At 59.4% G+C, this 18,672-nt stretch overlaps 1 protein-coding gene across 30 annotated transcripts in view; it reads left to right on the forward strand.

Moving 5' to 3' along the window:
• Nucleotides 1-18,672, forward strand: part of CACNA1G (calcium voltage-gated channel subunit alpha1 G) — a gene marked incomplete at its 5' end in the record, with an annotated part of 61,966 nt that overhangs the window by 21,007 nt on the left and 22,287 nt on the right. For 20 of the 30 annotated variants that reach the window (XM_082679085.1, XM_082679067.1, XM_082679081.1 and 17 more), the window contains 10 exons: nucleotides 8,064-8,215; nucleotides 9,014-9,199; nucleotides 9,296-9,410; nucleotides 9,491-9,646; nucleotides 12,462-12,530; nucleotides 13,986-14,070; nucleotides 14,154-14,347; nucleotides 15,134-15,565; nucleotides 16,454-16,554; nucleotides 16,776-16,899. In XM_082679085.1, the coding sequence (XP_082535211.1) occupies nucleotides 8,064-8,215; nucleotides 9,014-9,199; nucleotides 9,296-9,410; nucleotides 9,491-9,646; nucleotides 12,462-12,530; nucleotides 13,986-14,070; nucleotides 14,154-14,347; nucleotides 15,134-15,565; nucleotides 16,454-16,554; nucleotides 16,776-16,899 (1,614 nt within the window). The remainder of the gene's footprint in view (nucleotides 1-8,063; nucleotides 8,216-9,013; nucleotides 9,200-9,295; nucleotides 9,411-9,490; nucleotides 9,647-12,461; nucleotides 12,531-13,985; nucleotides 14,071-14,153; nucleotides 14,348-15,133; nucleotides 15,566-16,453; nucleotides 16,555-16,775; nucleotides 16,900-18,672) is intronic. The other 10 variants (XM_082679060.1, XM_082679078.1, XM_082679084.1 and 7 more) reach the window with 1 other exon arrangement.

The following is an 18,672-nucleotide window of genomic DNA, read 5'->3' on the forward strand; positions in this document are numbered from 1 at the left end:
TTGTCTCCTGGAACCTGTCTCTGCCTGAGTATGCGGGGGGGCGAGGCCCCTCCAGAATGGGGTCTTAAGGACACAGGAGCTTCCTAATCACCCCCTTCCTGGTTTGGGGCTGCTGAGGGCAGGGGCCAACCTCATATTCTAGAAGAGGGACAACAGCATGTGGGGAGGTGGGGAGGGCACACAGCCCAGTGGTCTCCTGGCCTGCAGAGGAGAGAGAGGGAGGGTCCCGAATACACAGCCTTTCAGGCCAGGGGAGGACAGGGCAGGTGATGATTCTGCTTGTTTCCCCATCCTGACACTCTAGATACACGTCCAGGGAGCGTTTCTATTTATAAGTGAGTGAAGTCAGCTGTTCAGGGCAAGGGAAGCTGGTGGTGGGGTGGGGTGGGGTGGGGTGGGGTGGGGGAGAGTCCAGATGCGGTAGGTCTTAACTTTGAGGGGATTCACGGGCTCCTTCTGGATTCTGCTGAAAGCTGGGACCCTTTTCCCAGAAGATAGACACAGGCATGGATATACCCCAGTGTGGCCTTCAAGGACAGGGGTTTACAGACACCTGTCCTGTTCCTTGGGCCTCCCAGGAGTCCTTGGCCTCCAGGCAGAGGAGCTGGGGCTGAGGGCCAAGCAAGACCTGGGGGGAGGTCTTTCACAGTTGCCCTGGTCCCAGACTTTCAAAGGTCCTCCAGAGGTGGGAGGGAGAAGGGTGCTGTTTTGGAGATGGCCAGCAAAAGGGGTGCTCACATTCCTCCAGGTGTCATCTGGCTCTAAGACTCCCCCAATTCAGCAAACGTGGGGAGCACCTCCTGTGCACAGCACGTTAGAATAGAATAATAGAATGGGGGTGGGGGCGGTCCCAGGAGCACCCAAGAAACTTAGGTTCCAGCAGAAAAGTCATTCTGCTTCACGGATGAATATGCCAAATGCCATAAGGGAGACTTCCGGGGACAGAGGACAGATGCTTACGCCCAGATGGGGGATTTCGGAGGGCTTCCTGAAGGAGGTGGCTTTTGAGGGTGGTCTTGAAAGATAAGTGGGATTGGCAGCTAAGGCCAGGAGCAGAGGGTTCCGGTGGAGGGACTGGGGGGGCATTCTGGCAGCCTGGCCTGGGAATGCACAGGGGGGCACAGGATGCTCTGAAGGGCCGTCGTGTTGCCTCCCCCAACCCACCCCGAGTTGTCTGAGCAGCAGTGAAGTGAGTCCAGCAGTGCTGTGGAAGCTGGAGCTTCCAGTTAGGTGTGGGCTGGTTTGGGGGAGGGACCCGGAGGCTATTTCTATCGCTCAGATCAGAGGCAATGAGGGCCCCCAGTACGGCGGAGGGGGAATAGGACGAGCGGGTGGGGGCACAGCCATTCCATCGCCAAGGTCTGTGGGCCCGGGCACCTGCTGCTAGAGGGATGAAGGGCAGGCATAAATCCTAGATAACTCCTAGGTTCCAAAACTGAATCCTGGAGAGGGATGGAGCTGGGAGGTCGGGAAAGGAGCAGGTTTGGGAGAGGAGGTGAGAGGGTTTGTTTTGGACTTGCCGCCCTGGAGCTGGCCCTGGGCCATCCTGGGAAGGCTGTCAGACAGGTTGGCTCTCTGGGTGAGGAACCAAGGCTTGGAAGGAGATTGTTTTGCATTGTCCACACCCCAGTGACATCTGGAGAGGTGGGAGATGGAGGATGGGGCGATGGGGGGTGTGTGGGAGACCAGGGGGGATGTGGGTTCTGCTGAACTCAGGAATGTTGGCCTGAGGGGAGAAAGGCAGCGGGAGAGGGAGAAGAGCCCTAAGAGGGCAGGAGGTGGCCCACACAGGGTCAGGGAAGCAGAGGGAGGTAGTCATCAGGCGGGGGGGCGGGGGGGGGGCTTGCAGCAGGCTCAGGTCCTGCCCAGGCATCCGGAGGAGGAGGGCTGGGAAGAGGGTTCTTGGAGAGAGCTGGAGTGGTGGGGCCTGGGGTTCAGGCGTAAATAGGCCCGGATCCATGCGAAGGCTTCCGCTTTTAGGCAGGGGAAGTGATACTGGAGAAGTGAGGGAAACAGGGACAACTGATGGAATGAAATGGATTCCAGGGGAGCATGGTGGGCGGGTGTGGGATGGAGGAGGGGCTGGCTGCCTTCCAGGAGGGAAGAGAGGTGAGTAGGTTGCAGGACACACAGCTGCCTGGGGGCAGGAAGTGGAGCCCCATGAAGCAGGAGGCCAGGTTGGGAGTGGGGATGGGGGCAGAGGAGAGGGAAAGTGTCTGAGGCAGCTCTTGGGGGTGAAAAATGGAGATCCAACAATTGAGGAAGAAGAATCCCGGCACAGAGCAGCCCTTGGTCCCCCAGCAGGGTATTCTCCTGTCCAGTCAGCACAGGTTCCTGACTAGCAGAGCTCAGCAATTCGACAGCTGCAGCAGAGAGGCAGAGGGGGTGGGGACTTACCTGGGCTGGAGCTGGCAAGACAGGAGGAGCCCTCTGAGGTCTGTGGCCTGAGGGCAGCCTTTAAATGGTCCACCACAGCTGGGCCGAGAGACTGTGCAGGCGAGTGAGGGGCAGGGGCCACACATCCAAAATTTTAAGTCACAGGAGCTCTGGGTCGACTCTGCAAGCTGAGCGGGCACTGTGGGGGCCTTGCACTTACCTGGCTTGTGTGTTCCCTTGGGGTGGCTCTGGGGAGCTGACAGGAGACCACGGGGAGGGGCTAAAGTGCCGCTGGTTACGAGGCACTGGAGCACAGTGACACCTAACAATGGGCCCAGCGGGCATGAGGGGCTAGAAGAACGTGCTGAGAGGCGACGTTGCAAGCTAGAGTGCTTCCAGGGGGACGGCGAAAAGCAAGGCCTGTATGATGAGGCCTGTGAGGTCTCCTAGAAACCTCCTGCCGCCCAGGCGTGCCCTGATTTCCCACACCTCCTTGGGGAAGGAGGAGAAGGCGGGAGGCCCCACTGACCCAGTGACACTCACCCCATCACTGCGGCCCACCTGCACCACCTCTTCTGGGTGTGGAATCAGCAGGCAGGACTGTCAAAGGCAGAGGTGAGGTGAGCTGAGGAGTCAGAATTGGGGAGCAGAGATTTCAGGGTCCGTGGAAGAGGTGGCAGCTGAGGAGATGGGGGGCGAAGGTGGAGCTTGGCAGGGTTGGGGTGACTCGTACAGGCCTCCCCTCAGGTCTGGTCTGGCTTGTCCCCGCCTTGCACCTTCCCTGCAAAAGGCACATCCCTGTCTGCCAGAGCTGGCTCTCAGGCCTCGCGCCTGGACCGCTGCAGTATCCCCTAATTGGTCTCCATCTCTGTCTCTCCAAGCCATCCGCACGCTGCCACTATTGCAGCAGATTAATCTTCTTAATATACTGCTTTGCACCTCTCCCCCCTCCCCCCAGAAGCCTCAACGGCAGCATCGTGGGCAGAGGCGAGTCCAGCCTGAGTCAAGTCGTGGAGCGGAGTCAAGGCCATTCTGGCTGGGCCCCACCTACCTGGCAGCCTTGCTCCCCAGTGGTCCCTCCCACCCTCTGACCAGGGCAGACACTTGATCCTTGGTCCTGGAGTATGCCCTGCACATTCCTTCCTCTGCTCCTCTGCTCACGCCGCTCTGGCCGGGGATGCCTTCCACGGGAGTTCTCCTCCCACTGCCTCCTCCCCACTGGCCCACTGACCTCAGCCAGTTTGAGCTCCTGGGGCCCTTCTTGTGTCTGCCGCACGTGGTGCTTAGCTTCGGCCTTGCAGGCTCTCTGTCCTGCCACATGTGAGGACTGCTGCCACTGTCGGTGCCCACGGGGCCGCCTGAGCAGGACTCTGGCCTGGGTGTGTTCACAGGCTTTAACTCCTATATCTGGCAAGGCAGCCTCGTCACAAGGAGGTGTTACCCTGTTTAATAGAAGAGGCCACTGGGAACCAGCAAGGTTAAAGGACTTGCCTGAGGTCACCCAGGTGCAAAGTCTCCGAGCTGGCAGGCCTCCTGCATTCAGGTTCGACCCCACCTCTTAGCAGTGCTGTGCACACCATGAGCGCTTTAAGGGTTAGTGGATGGAGGTGCTCTGGGTTTCAGGGGGGTCCTGGGGCTGGGAAGTATTGAGCAGCTTACCAGGGGCCCAGTTACTCCAAGCTGACAGGCTAACGGGAGGGGAAGCGTTGGGAGATGGGAGATGGGAGAGTTACAGTTAGCGTCAGCACAGAGAAGAGCCTGGGGCCTCTGGGTGGGAGAAGCTCAGGCTGCCTGGCCTCCACTCGCAGAAGCCCCCAGTGGGCCTTGACCTTCGTGAACAGGAGGGAGGATGCAGTCTAGACCAGAGAAGGGACTACCTGGCAGCCTGATGGGCTTGTGTGAGTCTGTGTGGGCTGTCTGGGTGTGTGGCGGGGGCAGCAGCGTGGACAGGTGTGGAGGGACGTGCAGAGGCACCTTTCTAAGTGAGCGGTGTGACCTCCATCAGGTCACCACACCTCAGAGCCTCAGTTTCCCTGCCGTCAAGGAAGCCCACATCCCTCCCTTGTTTGGTGTGAGCAAGGAGGAAATGAACTCCTGGGAGGAAGGTAGTAGCAGTGTAGGGCCCGTGGAGGGCACTAGGAGAAGTTGGCTCCCACCCCGTCCCTTTGCAGCTGCAGTGGCTGTGATCATGGCTCTGGTCCCTGGGGCAACGGTGTTGCTAAGATTGAGTCTCTGTGTCCTCGTCCTGCATTTGCAGAACATTCCCAGCTTCCAATTTAGTAACTTGGACAGGCCTGGCTGTCTGGGGGAGGAGGACTTTTTCCCATGGATCATGGGGGATACCGGAGCCTTGGAAGGGAGTAGGCATTGCCCCTAAGTGTGTGCAGTGAGGAGAGAGAGGGAAGGCGGGGGTGGGGGAAGGGGGGGAGAGTGCCAGGCCCTGCTTTCGACCTGCTTCTTGGGTCCCACTGCCTCCTGGAGGCTGGCTGGGCGCGCTGCAGCTCCAGGCTTTGCCGCCACCCCTTTACGAGGGCAGTGACGCGCAGGCCTTGGGGGAGCCCACACCATCCTTCTGATGAGGCTCTTGGTCGGTGCGCTGGCGGGTGAGTGTGTGTACCTGTGAGCCCTCAGGTACAGACTGTCGTAAGCCCTGTAGACAATGCCAGGAAACGGTGAGAACACCCCTCCTCCACACGCCTGGTAGTAGTTGTACTTTAAGCATTCCCTAATTAAGTGAATACATGATAGCAAAAGCTATAGTGCTTTCACTACTTTAGTACTTTTTGTTTCCGACAGCTTCTTTTTGATGTGTAATTTATATGTCGTAAAATTCACCCATTATACATGCACCTCAGTTATGCTTTCAAACTCATTCTTTATTCATACATCTACGTTCATGTGAAATATAATTTTATGTATGTAAGAAGACACATTATATATTCAGTCCACCCCCGTGTCTGGGTTCACAGGCCCCTCACTGCACTCTTGGATCCCGACAGCCTAGTATTATTGGACTCAGAGGAAGGGGGGATTGGGTCCCGCTCCCTGGCTCTCCCTCTGCCCTATGACTTTGTGCTGGTCATGCACCATCTTATGACCGCTTGTGCTCATCTGCAAAATGAGGGTGGCGGGGGGGGGGCTGTTGTGTGGATGGCACAAGGTGAGACACACGTTGAGCCTGGGAACCCACAGAGCATCGCACCAGTGTGGCCCGTGCTTACCAATCCAATCCAATCTTTATCCAGTCCAAGGATGGACAACTGGGCAGCCTGCAGAGTGACAGGGAGGCAGGTTCACTGACCATGGCTTTCTGAAACAGACTGCACTTGGGAGCAGAAAGTGGGAGATCCACTTAGCCAGGAGGAGGGTCTGAGCCCTGGGCTTTTTTTTTTTTTTTTTTTTGGCTGCATCAGGTCTTAGTTGCAGCATGCGGAGTCTTCTTTGTGGCGCACGGGCTTCTCTCTAGCTGTGGCGTGCGGGTTTTCTCTCTCTAGTTGTGGCACGCGGGCTCCAGAGTGTGTGGGCTCTGTAGTTTGCAGCACGCAAACTCTCGTTGAGGCGCATGAGCTCAGTAGTTGTGGCGGGTGGGCTTAGTTGCCCCGCGGCATGTGGGATCTTAGTTCCCCGACCAGGAATCAAACCCGCGTCCCCCACATTGGAAGGCGGATTCTTTACCACTGGACCCCCAGGGAAGTCCCTGAGCTCTGGGATTTAATTGTCCCGACCATGGCCCCTTCCCCACCACCTGCACTGTGCTCCCGCTGGAGGGACCGAAGGTCCTGTCTCCCTGTGAACCCTATTTGCTAGGTCAGGTGGCAAGCCCCCACTCACAGTCTGAGAGCAAAATCTCACTCAAGATCTGCTGGAGCAACGGGCTCCATGCCACCCTGGCCCCCACGACAGCCACTCGCTCTCTGGACAGCTGGCTCTCGGCCCCGCCTGCTGACCCCGGCCCTGCTCCCCAGACCTGTCTTTGGAGAGAACCCATCCGTGGGCTGAGAGCTTCTCTCCTTCTAAGTAGCTGTTGAGACCCCAAATGCCCCTCACCTGCTAGTCAATCAGAAGACCCTGCCTTCCAGCTCTACCCCCTCCCACCCAGGCTGGCCACACATATTGGGGCCATTAGGATACATTTGGCGGTGCCCAGGGCCTGGCTGCATGTTTGGGTGACCTACCTGGGCAGCCGGCCAGATGAGGCAGCTGAGTAAACGGGGGGAGGTGTCTGATGGACTAAGGGCTTCACTTGGTTATTTAATTCAAACTTCTTGAGTAGCTACTACGGATCTTGGGCTTTTGGGTGGTCAAGACACCTCATCAGGTGGGCAGTGGGCTCCACTCTGCAGCTGCAGCCTGCAGCCTGGCCAGGCCCCTCCCTTTCTACCCAGACATGGCTCATTCCCTGGCTCGACCCTGTGATGCCTTCCCCTTCCCTCTGCCTGGAGAGACCCCACTCACCCTCAGAGTTCATTTCAAGTGCTGCCTCCCGATGAAGGCTTTCCCAGTGTGTTCCTCCCTCACCTTCTCTCCCCTGGACTCCTGGATTCACTGTCTGGATAATTTCCTTTGGCACCAAAGCATCTAAGGTCTCTTGTGGTTATTCAGCTGTTTTGTGTGTGTACAACTTGTTTCCAGCTAGACTCTGAGCTCCTAGGAGGCAGGGAGCACAGCTGGCATGTTTTTGCGTACCTGGTGGATTTTACAGTACCTGGTGGATTATACAGTAAGTACTTAATATTAAAAGGGAGGAGGTACTTAATATTCTGCACTGGAATAGCAGATGAAGTAGAGTTTGTCATTAGTTCTGATGACCTCTCTAGGTTGTATCCTCAGTCCCAATCCCAGACCCCGGGTAGGAGCATAAAAGTAATTACCAGAGAGGTTAGGATCTTGCCGAAGGTCAGTCACACAGTGAGTTGACAGGATAGGCGGAGAATTAACCTGGGTGTCCTAGACTCGGGTAGCAGCTCCAGGTGCCACCTCATCTGTGACAACCCTTCCTGGGGTCTCCCTTCTGCTCATCAGTGTGTTTGTGTGTACGTGCTTCTGTGTGCATGCACGCAGGTATTGCGTGTGTATACTTGTTCGTGTGTTTATGTATATGTGTGTGTGCATGTGTGCATTTGTGTGTGTTTGTGTGTACCTGTATGCAGTGTGTGCGTGTCTGGAAGAAAGCAACGTCTCAACAGTTGTCCAAGAGAGCGTGCTGCCAAGTCCACGTGTGGTTTGCGTGTGGCTGTGAGACCGCGTATGTGTGTGAGGTCTTGGCAATCACCCTCTGGTACCGGCCAGCATCAGTGCATTGCTGGCCTGGGCCTGCTGAGCTGACACAGTAGCACAGGACAGGATGGGTCTCGGAGCACCCAGTGGGAGGTGGGCAGAACCCGCAGCACAGGCCTCCCCTGAGCCTGTGGCCCCAGGGTCTGAGACCCAGAGCTGGAAATAGCCAGGGGCTGGGGGCTTTGTGCAGTGGCCACCCCTGAGTGCATTTTCTCATGGACCCTTTGGGGGAGGGTCCTCCCCATTAGCCTGAGCATTCAGCACCACCACTCCCCTCTCCCAACACGCCCACTCCCACCCACTGGCTTGCTGTCCCCTCTCCCCCTCTCCATGTGGCCAGGTGTTTGGGAGGACTGGGATGAAGGGCTCAGGGACAAGCCTTGCTGCTTTATGCCCACCCTGTCCTCCAGCCTGAGGAGCTCACCAACGCCCTGGAAATCAGCAACATCGTCTTCACCAGCCTCTTTGCCCTGGAGATGCTACTGAAGCTGCTCGTGTACGGTCCCTTTGGCTACATCAAGAACCCCTACAACATCTTTGACGGTGTCATTGTTGTCATCAGGTACGACGGCCCCTCTGCTGCCTCTTGCCTGAGGAATGTCCTCGGTGTAGCCTGGGGCGAGGAGCCACACAGCCTGTTCCTCTGGGGTGGAGGGATCTGGAATCAGGCCCCACTGACCCACAGGCTCTACACTGCCCCAGCTGAGGATTCTCCATGCCCCCAGCGTTGCGCTCCACCCTCTCCCTAGGCCTCACCTTGCTCACGCGGAACGTGGCCTCCTATCTGCTTTGGCTGGGCCCCTCTGAAGTCTGTGCTCTCGTTTCCACTCCTTGTCTTCGACCCCATGCAGACCTGGGGTGGGCAAGGACTGGGGAGCTGGCTTTGGAGAGGAGTTGGAGGAGGTGTAAGGCCCAGCCAGCTGTCCCCGCTTACAAAGCGCTTGGAGACGGTCGCAGCTGCTGGCAACTTGCTTTAGGGTTTCCGAGACCTTGGGAAAGCGCTCCACTGCCCCCCACACCCCCCAGGCCCTGGGCCAGAAGAACTGCTTTATTGGAATTGGCTTTAGATTTCATTAGAAGAGAACAAAGCAAACATTCCATAACTTGAGGCTGCGGCATTGGCCGACTGAGGGAGAGGACTGGCCTAGAGGGGAGGTGGGGAGGGCTGGAGCTGTCGCCCAGACCTTCGAGCTCCTGCCTGGAGGCCCGAGGGCCCCTTGTGGCCCGCTTGCTCAGTGCTGGTCAGCCCAGCCCCTCAGGTGCTGCTGGGCCCCCCTAAAGGACGGGGCAGGAGGAGGGTGAGTAAGCAGCGGGCTCGGGCTCAGGCTCAGGCCTCCCGCCCCTCCCCCGCCCCTTGCAGCGTGTGGGAGATCGTGGGCCAGCAGGGGGGCGGCCTGTCGGTGCTGCGGACCTTCCGCCTGATGCGGGTGCTGAAGCTGGTGCGCTTCCTGCCGGCGCTGCAGCGGCAGCTCGTGGTGCTCATGAAGACCATGGACAACGTGGCCACCTTCTGCATGCTGCTCATGCTTTTCATCTTCATCTTCAGGTGAGGCAGGTGCGGCATCCGCGCCAGCGGGGTGAGGGCCTGGGGGCGGGGTTCGCCGGGGCCCTGATCCCCATCCCGTGGCTCCTGTGTCTTCAGCATCCTGGGTATGCATCTTTTCGGCTGCAAATTTGCCTCTGAGAGGGATGGGGACACGCTGCCGGACCGGAAGAATTTTGACTCCCTGCTCTGGGCCATCGTCACTGTCTTTCAGGTGCCAGGGTAACAGGGCAGGGTGGACAGGGTGGTGGGGTGCCCCCGGTGAAGGCCCTGACTCCCATCCTCGGCCGGCAGATCCTGACCCAGGAGGACTGGAACAAGGTGCTCTACAACGGAATGGCCTCCACGTCGTCCTGGGCTGCCCTTTACTTCATTGCCCTCATGACCTTTGGCAACTACGTGCTCTTCAACCTGCTCGTTGCCATTCTGGTGGAGGGCTTCCAGGCGGAGGTAACCCCCTGCCCTCAGCCGTCCACTTCCAGGAGGAATCGGCGGCCCCGCCGGAGCTGTGGTGTCCTGGGAGGTTCTGTAGGATGTGCCCCTCAGACCAGGCTGGGGAACTAGGGGTGGGAGTTCTGGGTTTCAGGCAGCCCCTCGGCACTCGGGAGACCCGGTGGTCATTGCGGCAGAGCGTCTCTGGATCCAAGGTTAGCTGCTGAGTGGGCTTCCCCCGCAAAGCCGGCTAGGGGCGTCCCTAGAGAGCTGGACGGGGTGAGTGTCGGCACACGGTGCAGCTGGATCCCTGAGCACAGGTGCGCTCGGGGACATCTGGAGGGAACCCACCTTAGCCGAGGGGTGGGGGAAGCTTGCAAGCAAGTCATCTGAGCTTTGGCCGAGCTGGTGAAGATGCCACCGGCGCCCGGGCAGGGCTGAGCTGCCCAGGGTGAGAAATGAGCCCAATTAGCTGCCGGCATGACAGAGATAAGCATCCTATTTCCAGCCCAGTCTCCATCACCTTCGTCACAGGCAGCGTCATCAATTAATATTGATTTACATTGATCTCGCCCTTGCCCTGCCAGGACACAGCCTCCGCCTGAAGGGCTGCACCCCGCTCTGCTCCCGTAGCTCAGCCCCTCTTCCCACCCAAGCCCCAGGCCCAGCCCAGCATCCCAGCGCCTAGCACAGGGCAGGTCGACTCAACCTAGAAATGCTCCAGGTCGGGTGTGGAGAAGCTCTCGGTCCAGTTCTCTCCGGGTGACCCGGATGGAAACTCCCGCTGCGGCCTGGTCTATAAATACCCAGCACACGGTGGAAAAACAAAAATCTATTTTCTGACTCTTTCCCAGCCTTGCGAGGGAAGGCTCTTCCCCCGTGGGCTGGGCTGGGCTGGTGGGTGCGGGTGTAACTCTCCCACACTGGCCTCCTCCCGTTGTAATTCCGTAGTTACCCATTATCGCATTTCCTCCCCGCTGGGTGGCAGGGAGGGCGGCAGGTCAGGAAGGCAGGCCCTGCCTCGGGTGAGGGCTGGGCCTCTTGATGGGAGGGAGGGACATTGGTGCTCTCCCTGGGATGGGACATTTATTTGGGGTTTCCCTGGGGCCTGAAGGGTTAAGGGTGCCAACGTGCTTCCAAAGAATCAAGGTCTGTGTGGAGACCCACCACTTGGCCATTGCTCTTGGCCTGTGGGAAGAGGAGCTGAGTGGGGACAGGGGTCCTTCAGCCTCTTCCAAACCACAGTTCCCGACAGCTAACATTCTCGCAGAAAAATTCCTGTGGAACTCTGTGGAAATGGAAAACACCCCAAGCCTATCTCCCGCCCTCAAGTGGCCGTTCAGCCAGCTCGGCAGTCTTGGAAACGCCCAGGACGGGCAGCAGCCCCCCATCACTGGTCCTTCCAGCAGACACCTTGTTAAACCGAGAGCCGCTGAGGCGGCCTGGTTGCTAGGCAGTGGCAAAGGCTGCGTGTGGGAATGGAGACCAGCCTGGCCTTTGGGCCCGGCCTGGTCACTCTGGCCCTGCTGGGGGCTTGTGGCTGCCCCAGCATGAGGGATTGGCCAGGGCCTGGGGCCACACCCTCCTCGACAAGTGCCTGGGAGAGAGTCCCACTCGGGGCATGACGGAGAAAGGATTTCAGGATCAACCCCTCTTCAAGGGGGTGGGCAGCAGCATGGCCCTGAAGTGCCCGTGTGAGGAGCTGGACCAGCTTCTCACTGTCCTGTGAAGCCCTGAGTCGGGGGAGAGGTTGGTCACTCAGTGCCAGTGGCCTGGACATCTCCAGAGGCACCTGCCCTCAGCTGTACGGCGTTTCAGGGGCACACGTGTGGCTGTGAGGGAGCCCCGCCATCTGGCAGAAGAGGCTGGCTTCTGCTGTGTGATGACCTGCTTTTTTACAAACGAGGCAACCTACCTCAGTGGAAGCAATGGACACCCCCATTTTGTTGGGCGTCACCGGCAGGAGGCCTCAAGGGTGGCCCCCTGCTGGCCTTGCCACCCTGCCAAGAGGTGGGAGGGGGTCGCCTAGAGGACCAGGCCAGCTGGGCTGTTTATGCTCTGACTTGCAGGGGGCGGTGCCCTGAATCCCTCTATATTTATCATCTGCACACTTAATTAAATGAACAGGCAGCAGGCCCTGTGTGAGGCCATTGATTGATATCAAACAACACTGTAGCCATCCTCCCAGTGTCACTTGTCACACCCCGTCTTGGTAGGAGCATCTGGTTTGGAGTTAGGAGTGAAGAGGCCTGTGCTTGCTCCGGCCTTTTGTCTCCTCCCCCACCTCTGACTTCCACCCACCCCTCCTTCCCACCCTCCCTGCCGGCTGCTTCAGAGCCAGTGAAAGGTGAGCTGGAGACTCAGGTACGAGGCCCGGATGCATCTCTCGGTCTCTGTGTGACTTGGGGCAGTTTTCTTAACTTCTCCAAACCTCAGGCGCTTTCTCTAAGATGGTGCTCGCTGCACCTCCTTCCCACCTGGAGAGGAGGTGAGCTAGTGTTAATGCAGCAGCTGTGTGATGCCTGCCACGCCCCCAGGGAACGATAGCTGGTATTATTAGGATTAATGGAGGGCTCGGTCTCCTTCCCTGCCCTTGTTCCCATCTCTGTGGCCTCTGCCCTCACCCTTCAGGTTCATTCTGGCTCCAGGGCCTGTGGTTGAATTCTGGAAGGCCATACTGTTCCCTCTCTTCTCCTACCCCACCCCATGTCTCATTTCCCCCACTGTTGGGTTTGCACCCCTCCTTTTCTTCCTCCTCTTTCAACATTGCTGCTGTTTGAAAGCCCGGCGCCTGTAACCAGCGCCCGTCCCCTGCCTCCCCCTCTCCCTGTAGGAAATCAGCAAACGGGAAGATGCGAGTGGACAGTTAAGCTGTATTCAGCTGCCTGTCGACTCCCAGGGGGTAGGTATGCGATCATGAGTCGGCATGCCCCCCGTGCCCCATGCCCCCATTCTGCCTCCGTGTCTGTGCTTGTGTTCACGCTCAGCTGCTGTGCAACCTGTGGTGGCCATGGTGGTCCTTGGTGTCGTGAGGTTTGCTTTGATTTTAAGTCCCTTCCCCCTTGAGGACATTTGAGGGGAGGGCCTCCTTGCCTCTGCCCTGTTCACCCGCAAAGGGCGCCAATCCGTCCCACCAGACCAGTGGATGGGCCGGAGAAGGAAGGGACTTAGAATCCTCTGTGTGCACGTGTGTGGTACACCGCATGTGTGTACCTCCACTGCGGCCCCCGAGGAGTCTGGGTCGTCGGGCCTCAGCGAAGTCGGGATCTGTGGCCGCAGACCGTGTGCTCCCCCATCTCTCTCCTCTCCTCCTCGCCTTGAGCCTCTGGTGGAGACCCCACAAGCTGTCTCAGCTCAGAACAAGGCTTTGGAGGACGTGGGGGTGGGTGTGCCTCTTGCCAGAAGGTACCAGAATTTAAAATCTACTTCTGTGTCTCTGGCCCCTTGACCACCCAGAAGGTCCAGCAGGTACTCGGGGGCGTGCTCCTCCCCTGGCCCCCACACTGAGCCTGTGCCCTGCCGTGTCCTGCACTGGCACCAGAATTCGGGCAAAGCCAGGGTTGCCATGGGACCCCATGGCGCTGCACATCCCAAGCAGCCCCCTGGAGATCCCACTTGATAATTAAAGGCCTCGTTAGGGATGTAAACTGAGTTAATGAAAATGATCCCCTGAGATGCCAATTACGCAATATTTATGTCCTTATCAAAAGTAGCAATCAAGTATTTCTTAATAACTTCTTAAGGAGAAGTGTGTAATTACTGGGGAGCCTACTGACCTGCTAAGGAGGAAGAAAAAACTGTCCCAGAGCCAGGGAGAGAGGTAAAAACGGGGCCAGGGGAGAAGGTGGGGGCTTGGGGAAGATGGAGGGAAGAAGCAGAGGGACTGAAGTCGCGTCCTTGGGCTGAGCTGCTCTGTCTGGGGTCCTTCAGTTTTCCTCTGGGGCCTTGGGTCTGAGGCTCAGGGGAGGGCAGCCATGGAGGCAAGGCAGAGGGCACAAGTGGCCTTTGGAAATGAGGCTCTAGTGACTACTTCACCCAGCTCCCTCTGGCCTGTGCCACCCGCCTGCCAGGCTATCCCCTCTCCCCTCAGCCATTCTTGAAGCCAGTCCCAGCCATGATGGTGGTGCTGTGGGTTCTGGGGATAGCCGTGGGCTTCTCTGAGGTATCACAGGCCCTTGAGAGCCCTGGGCCCCGAGCCTGGGTGGTCTGGCCTGAGCCAGTGCATGCCTCGTGCCGTAGTTGCTGGATCCTTGTGGCCTATATGTGGTGTGTGCGTGTGAAGACAGGGAGACCTCGGTCCACCCTACCAACCCCTGCCCGGCCAGGGTCCTAATGGCCCGCTGCTCTCCCACCCTAGGGAGACGCCACCAAGTCCGTGTCAGAGCCCGATTTCTTCTCGCCCAGCCTGGATGGCGATGGGGACAGGAAGAAGCGCTTGGCCTGTGAGTATCTCTCTGCGGGGGCAGCCCCTGGCTCTAGGCCAGCCTTGAGTGGACTCAGGGTCTCTCCGTCTCTCCCCCTGCAGTGGTGTCTCTGGGAGAGCACCCGGAGCTGCGGAGGAGCCTGTTGCCCCCGCTCATCATCCACACGGCCGCCACACCCATGTCGCTGCCCAAGAGCTCCAGCACTGGCCTGGCCGAGGTTGTGGGTCCTGCGTCCCGCCGCGCCAGCAGCAGTGGGTCGGCCGAACCGGGGGCACCCCACGAGACGAAGTCGCCGGTAGGGGGTGCCTGTGGGGGCCCGACAGTGGGAGATGTACAGACATCAGAAGGGAAGAGAGGTGGAATGGGCAGGCCTGGGGAGACAGCCCCCGAGCCACGGCGTAGATAAGGCCCAGGGGGCATCAGCGGGCTGGTGATGCAGGCAGGCACAGGAGCCTTGGCCCTGGGGGCAAAAGAGCAGAGTTCTGATTCTATTTCTTCTGTTCCCCGAGTGTCCTTGGAGGAGACTCATTTCCCTCTGTAAAGCGGGAGGGAATGCCTCATCTTAATAATAGCAAACCCCATCCAGTTACTGATTCTGTGCCAGACGCTGTTCTAGACATTGCGTATAAGTGTTCTTAATGCACGAGGTCCTCACAGCAACCATCTGGTAGGTACCAATATCATCCCCATTTTTCAGACGGGGACCTGAGTCTCAGATTGCCAAAGTGATCTGTGGGAAGCTCCACAGTGAGCAAGCGACAGAGCCAGCATTTTAATCCAGGAGGTTGGTGTCAGGGCCCACGCTCTCACTGTGATTTGATACTGCCACTCACCTAAATGAGGAACAGGTGCTAGGGTCATATCGCTTTTACAGATGAGGAACTGAGGCACGCAGAGGGTTAGTGACTTGCCCAAGGTCACACAGATGGTGTGAGTCCAGGCATCCAGGTCCAGGGCTCCTGCTCCTACCTCTGTCCCTGATGTGAGGCCAGAGAGGCTCACGGGAGCCAGGATGCATGTGAAGGGGCGTGGGGCCATGAGGCCCTGGCTGAGGCCACTCTCTCCTCCATTCGGCCCCCAGCCGAGCGCCCGCAGCTCCCCGCACAGTCCCTGGAGCGCAGCGAGCCGCTGGACTAGCAGGCGCTCCAGCCGGAACAGCCTGGGCCGCGCCCCCAGCCTGAAGCGGAGGAGCCCGAGTGGGGAGCGGAGGTCCCTGTTGTCGGGCGACGGCCAGGAGAGCCAGGATGAGCAGGAGAGCTCGGAAGAGGAGCGCGCCAGCCCAGCGGGCAGTGACCGCCGCCGCAGGGGCTCCCTGGAGCGGGAAGCTAAGAGCTCCTTTGACCTGCCGGACACACTGCAGGTGCCCGGGCTGCACCGCACAGCCAGTGGCCGCAGCTCAGCCTCTGAGCACCAGGATTGCAACGGCAAGTCAGCTCCAGGACGCCTGACCCGGGCCCTGCGGCCCGACGATCCCCCACTGGATGGGGACGATGGCGATGACGAGGGCAACTTGGTGAGGCCCCTGTGGGCACAGTGACCTCTCACCCCTGACCTTGAGTGAGGGGAGCTGTGCCTGACCTGGTGCAGGACTGGACGACCCCCTCCCAGTTGTATGGCATTCAGGGAGTTACCAGCACGCCCCAAGGATCTCGAGGGATATCATCCCTGAAGCCAGGCTTCAAAGAGCCCCTTTCTCCCTCTGCCCGTCCCACCAAGCCCCAGATCCTTGTCACGCCTGGGTCTGCAGCTCTGCATCCTTGGTGGATAAGAATGGCTTCGGGCAGATGCGTATGAATCTTTCATGGCCCTCCCACTGTGACTCAGAAAGACCCATCACTCATCTCTCCAAACTGATACCCTCCTCTGTCCCCCTCTCTCACCTCTACCTCATCACAAGCCTTGATCTCACACCCACTTTTACCCATTCACCCTTTTCCCAACCCCCCCACCACCGTTAACCCTGGGGATGGGCCTCAGGGAACTGGGACCCCAGGGTTAGCATGTGAGAAAGGTCCAGTGTCTCCTCATGCCAGGTGTGTCTGCGAACAGGCAGCTGTGATGGGGACAGTGTCTGATAACTGATGTGGCTTCCAAGCCCGCCGGGGAGGGAAGGAGGGAACGCAGGCAGGGGGCTGGGCTGGAGGCAGAGACGGGAAGAGAGGAGAGCCCGGGGGAAGCGAGGGGTTGGGGAGATGAAGGAAGTGAGGCATGCTCAGGGGCTGAGGGGGGCTTTGGGGAGATGCTGCGGTGGTTTTAAGAATACAGGAAGAGAAGCCAGGCATAGGGCTGGGCCAGAGTGGAGAGGGTAGACCAGGCGTGAGGGCCACGGGGCCGCTGAGGAACCAGGGATCAGGAACTTGGAGGCCTGGCCCTGCTCACATCCCGGGCCATCCTTCTACAGAGCAAAGGGGAAAGGATGAGAGCGTGGGTCCGGGCCCGGCTCCCTGCCTGCTGCCTGGAGCGAGACTCCTGGTCTGCCTACATCTTCCCTCCTCAGTCAAGGTCAGCAAGAGGGCCCCTGACCTGCACCCCAACCTCTCCTTCTCGTGGGAAATTCTCCTGCAGCTCCATCCCAGGGATGCTAGAAGTGTCCCCTGACGTGGGGGAGGATGAGAGCGGGGCCTGGGGATGGGAGGGCCCAGGATGGGTAGGGGCAGTGCCCCTTACTGCTGTCCCCCCCTCCTGCTCCCCCCGACTCAGCCTTTGCCTCTGTCCCGGAGCAGGTTCCGCCTGCTGTGTCACCGAATCATCACCCACAAGATGTTCGACCATGTGGTCCTCGTCATCATCTTCCTCAACTGCATCACCATCGCCATGGAGCGCCCCAAGATCGACCCCCACAGTGCTGTGAGTCACTGGGGCTGACACAGCGGCTTCTGAGCGCCTGCGTGGCGCCCAGCCCTCCCGGATTAGCGGGTTAGCACGCACTCAGCGAGCCAGGCGGCAGGGCGGCCCGGAGAGACACGGAGGCAGGGAGCCAGGAATCCCTCTGACTCTAACCCGTGCAACTGATGCCCCAGGGTGCCTCCTGTGTCCCCCGCTGGCCTCCGTTTCCCTTCTGTGACACAGCAGCCAGCTGGGGGAGTGGGCCTTTCTCCTCGCCTGGGGAAAAGTGAGCTTCGTGGCACCCAGCTGTTTGCAGATGGCCTGCTCTCATGCGCCGGGGGCTTGTGAGGCCTGTATGTGAGTCAGTGAGTGTCATGGTGAGGCCAACAGTGAGACTGGCCCTGGCCGGGCTGAGTGGCAGAGGGTCTCCAGGACCTGGTGACTGACGGGGAGGCATCCTGCCCAACCTGCCCCATTGGCGGTGCCACGTCGGGGAGGGAAGCTGCCCTTTGCTCCTCAGGGTACTGCCAGGTCACAGGCAAGTAGGGTTTCAGGGGCATTTGGAGGACCGCTGGTCACTTCTGCTTGGCTGTGAACCTGCCAGTCCTCCTCGGAAGGAGAGGAGAGGCCATGGGCCGGCGCATCTGGACATACTTCCCCGGGCCTGACCTCTTCAGGATGGGCCCAGCCGGTCCTGGGAGCTGTCTCTCCCCAGCCTGGCATCGCAGCCTGTCGCCCCACAGCGATCCAGGTCCTAGAAGGGTGGGGGGCTCTGCTGCCCCTCCTGGCATCTTTCACCACTAGCTTGGAGGTGGTCTCCGCCCCTTCTTGCTGCCTCGCATACCATTGTTCAGTTTTCGACATTTCTGGGGCTTCTGTTTTCCATTAGGGTGGGCTCCAGCCAGGCCAGTGTGGGGGGCGGGTGGTGGTGGTGGTGAAGGGAGCCTGGGGAGTGGAGGGCCAGCCTGGGAATAGGTGAGAGAGCACAGCACCGGGGACCCCCACCTCTGGAGCAAACGTGGCTGATCACACTGGCCCCCTCATCTGCCTCCTGCCCAGGGCCCTGCCTCAGAGCTCACTGTGGCCACGTCTCTCCCCCACCTTCCCACTCAGCCCCTCCATCTCTAGCTCTGTCACGTGCGTGCTTCTCCCTCTCCCCTTTCGCTGCTTCTCACTCCCTCTGACACTCACACTTTGCCTGCCGCCGCCTCTCCAGCTCTCTACACCCCTCTCTTGGCCACCCAACGATGGAATCAGCCCACAGATATCAGGGGATTGGGTCGCCTTCTTTCCTGCCCTGCTTCACCCTATGCCTGGCATAAATATGGTGCCTGGGGACGCACAGCCTGTACTCAGGCCCCCAGCTTGCCCTGCGGCTCCATTTCTGGGACACAGCAGGAAAGCCAGTGCGTGGAGCAGAGGAGAGTAGGATGGGGCATCAAGAGATCAAGCTAAATCCTGCTCCAGTTTTAAGAAAGGAATTGATGAATAGGGCCTGCGATACGGGGCTCAGATGACAGCACTGCGGTGGGAAGCACTTTCCCCTCAAGGCCGCTCCGGGAGGTAGTGGGGGGGGCAGTTCTGTTCAGGGGCAAGAGTGGGACTGTGGCCAGAGCTGCAAGTGAGTCGGGGCTTGACGCCTTCTCTGTGTGTGTGTGTGTGTGTGTGTGTGTGTGTGTGTGTGTGTGTGTGTGTGTGTCTGAGTGGCGGGGGGGGGAGAGCAGGAAGGAGATTGTCTGCTTTGCTGGGGAGAGTGGGGGGTTCGTTCTGAGTCAGACATTGGAGGCAGCTCCT

The sequence above is a fragment of the Grampus griseus genome (assembly GCF_964374135.1).
Source record: "Grampus griseus genome assembly, chromosome: 20".
In the NCBI taxonomy this organism is placed as follows: Eukaryota; Metazoa; Chordata; class Mammalia; order Artiodactyla; family Delphinidae; genus Grampus; species Grampus griseus.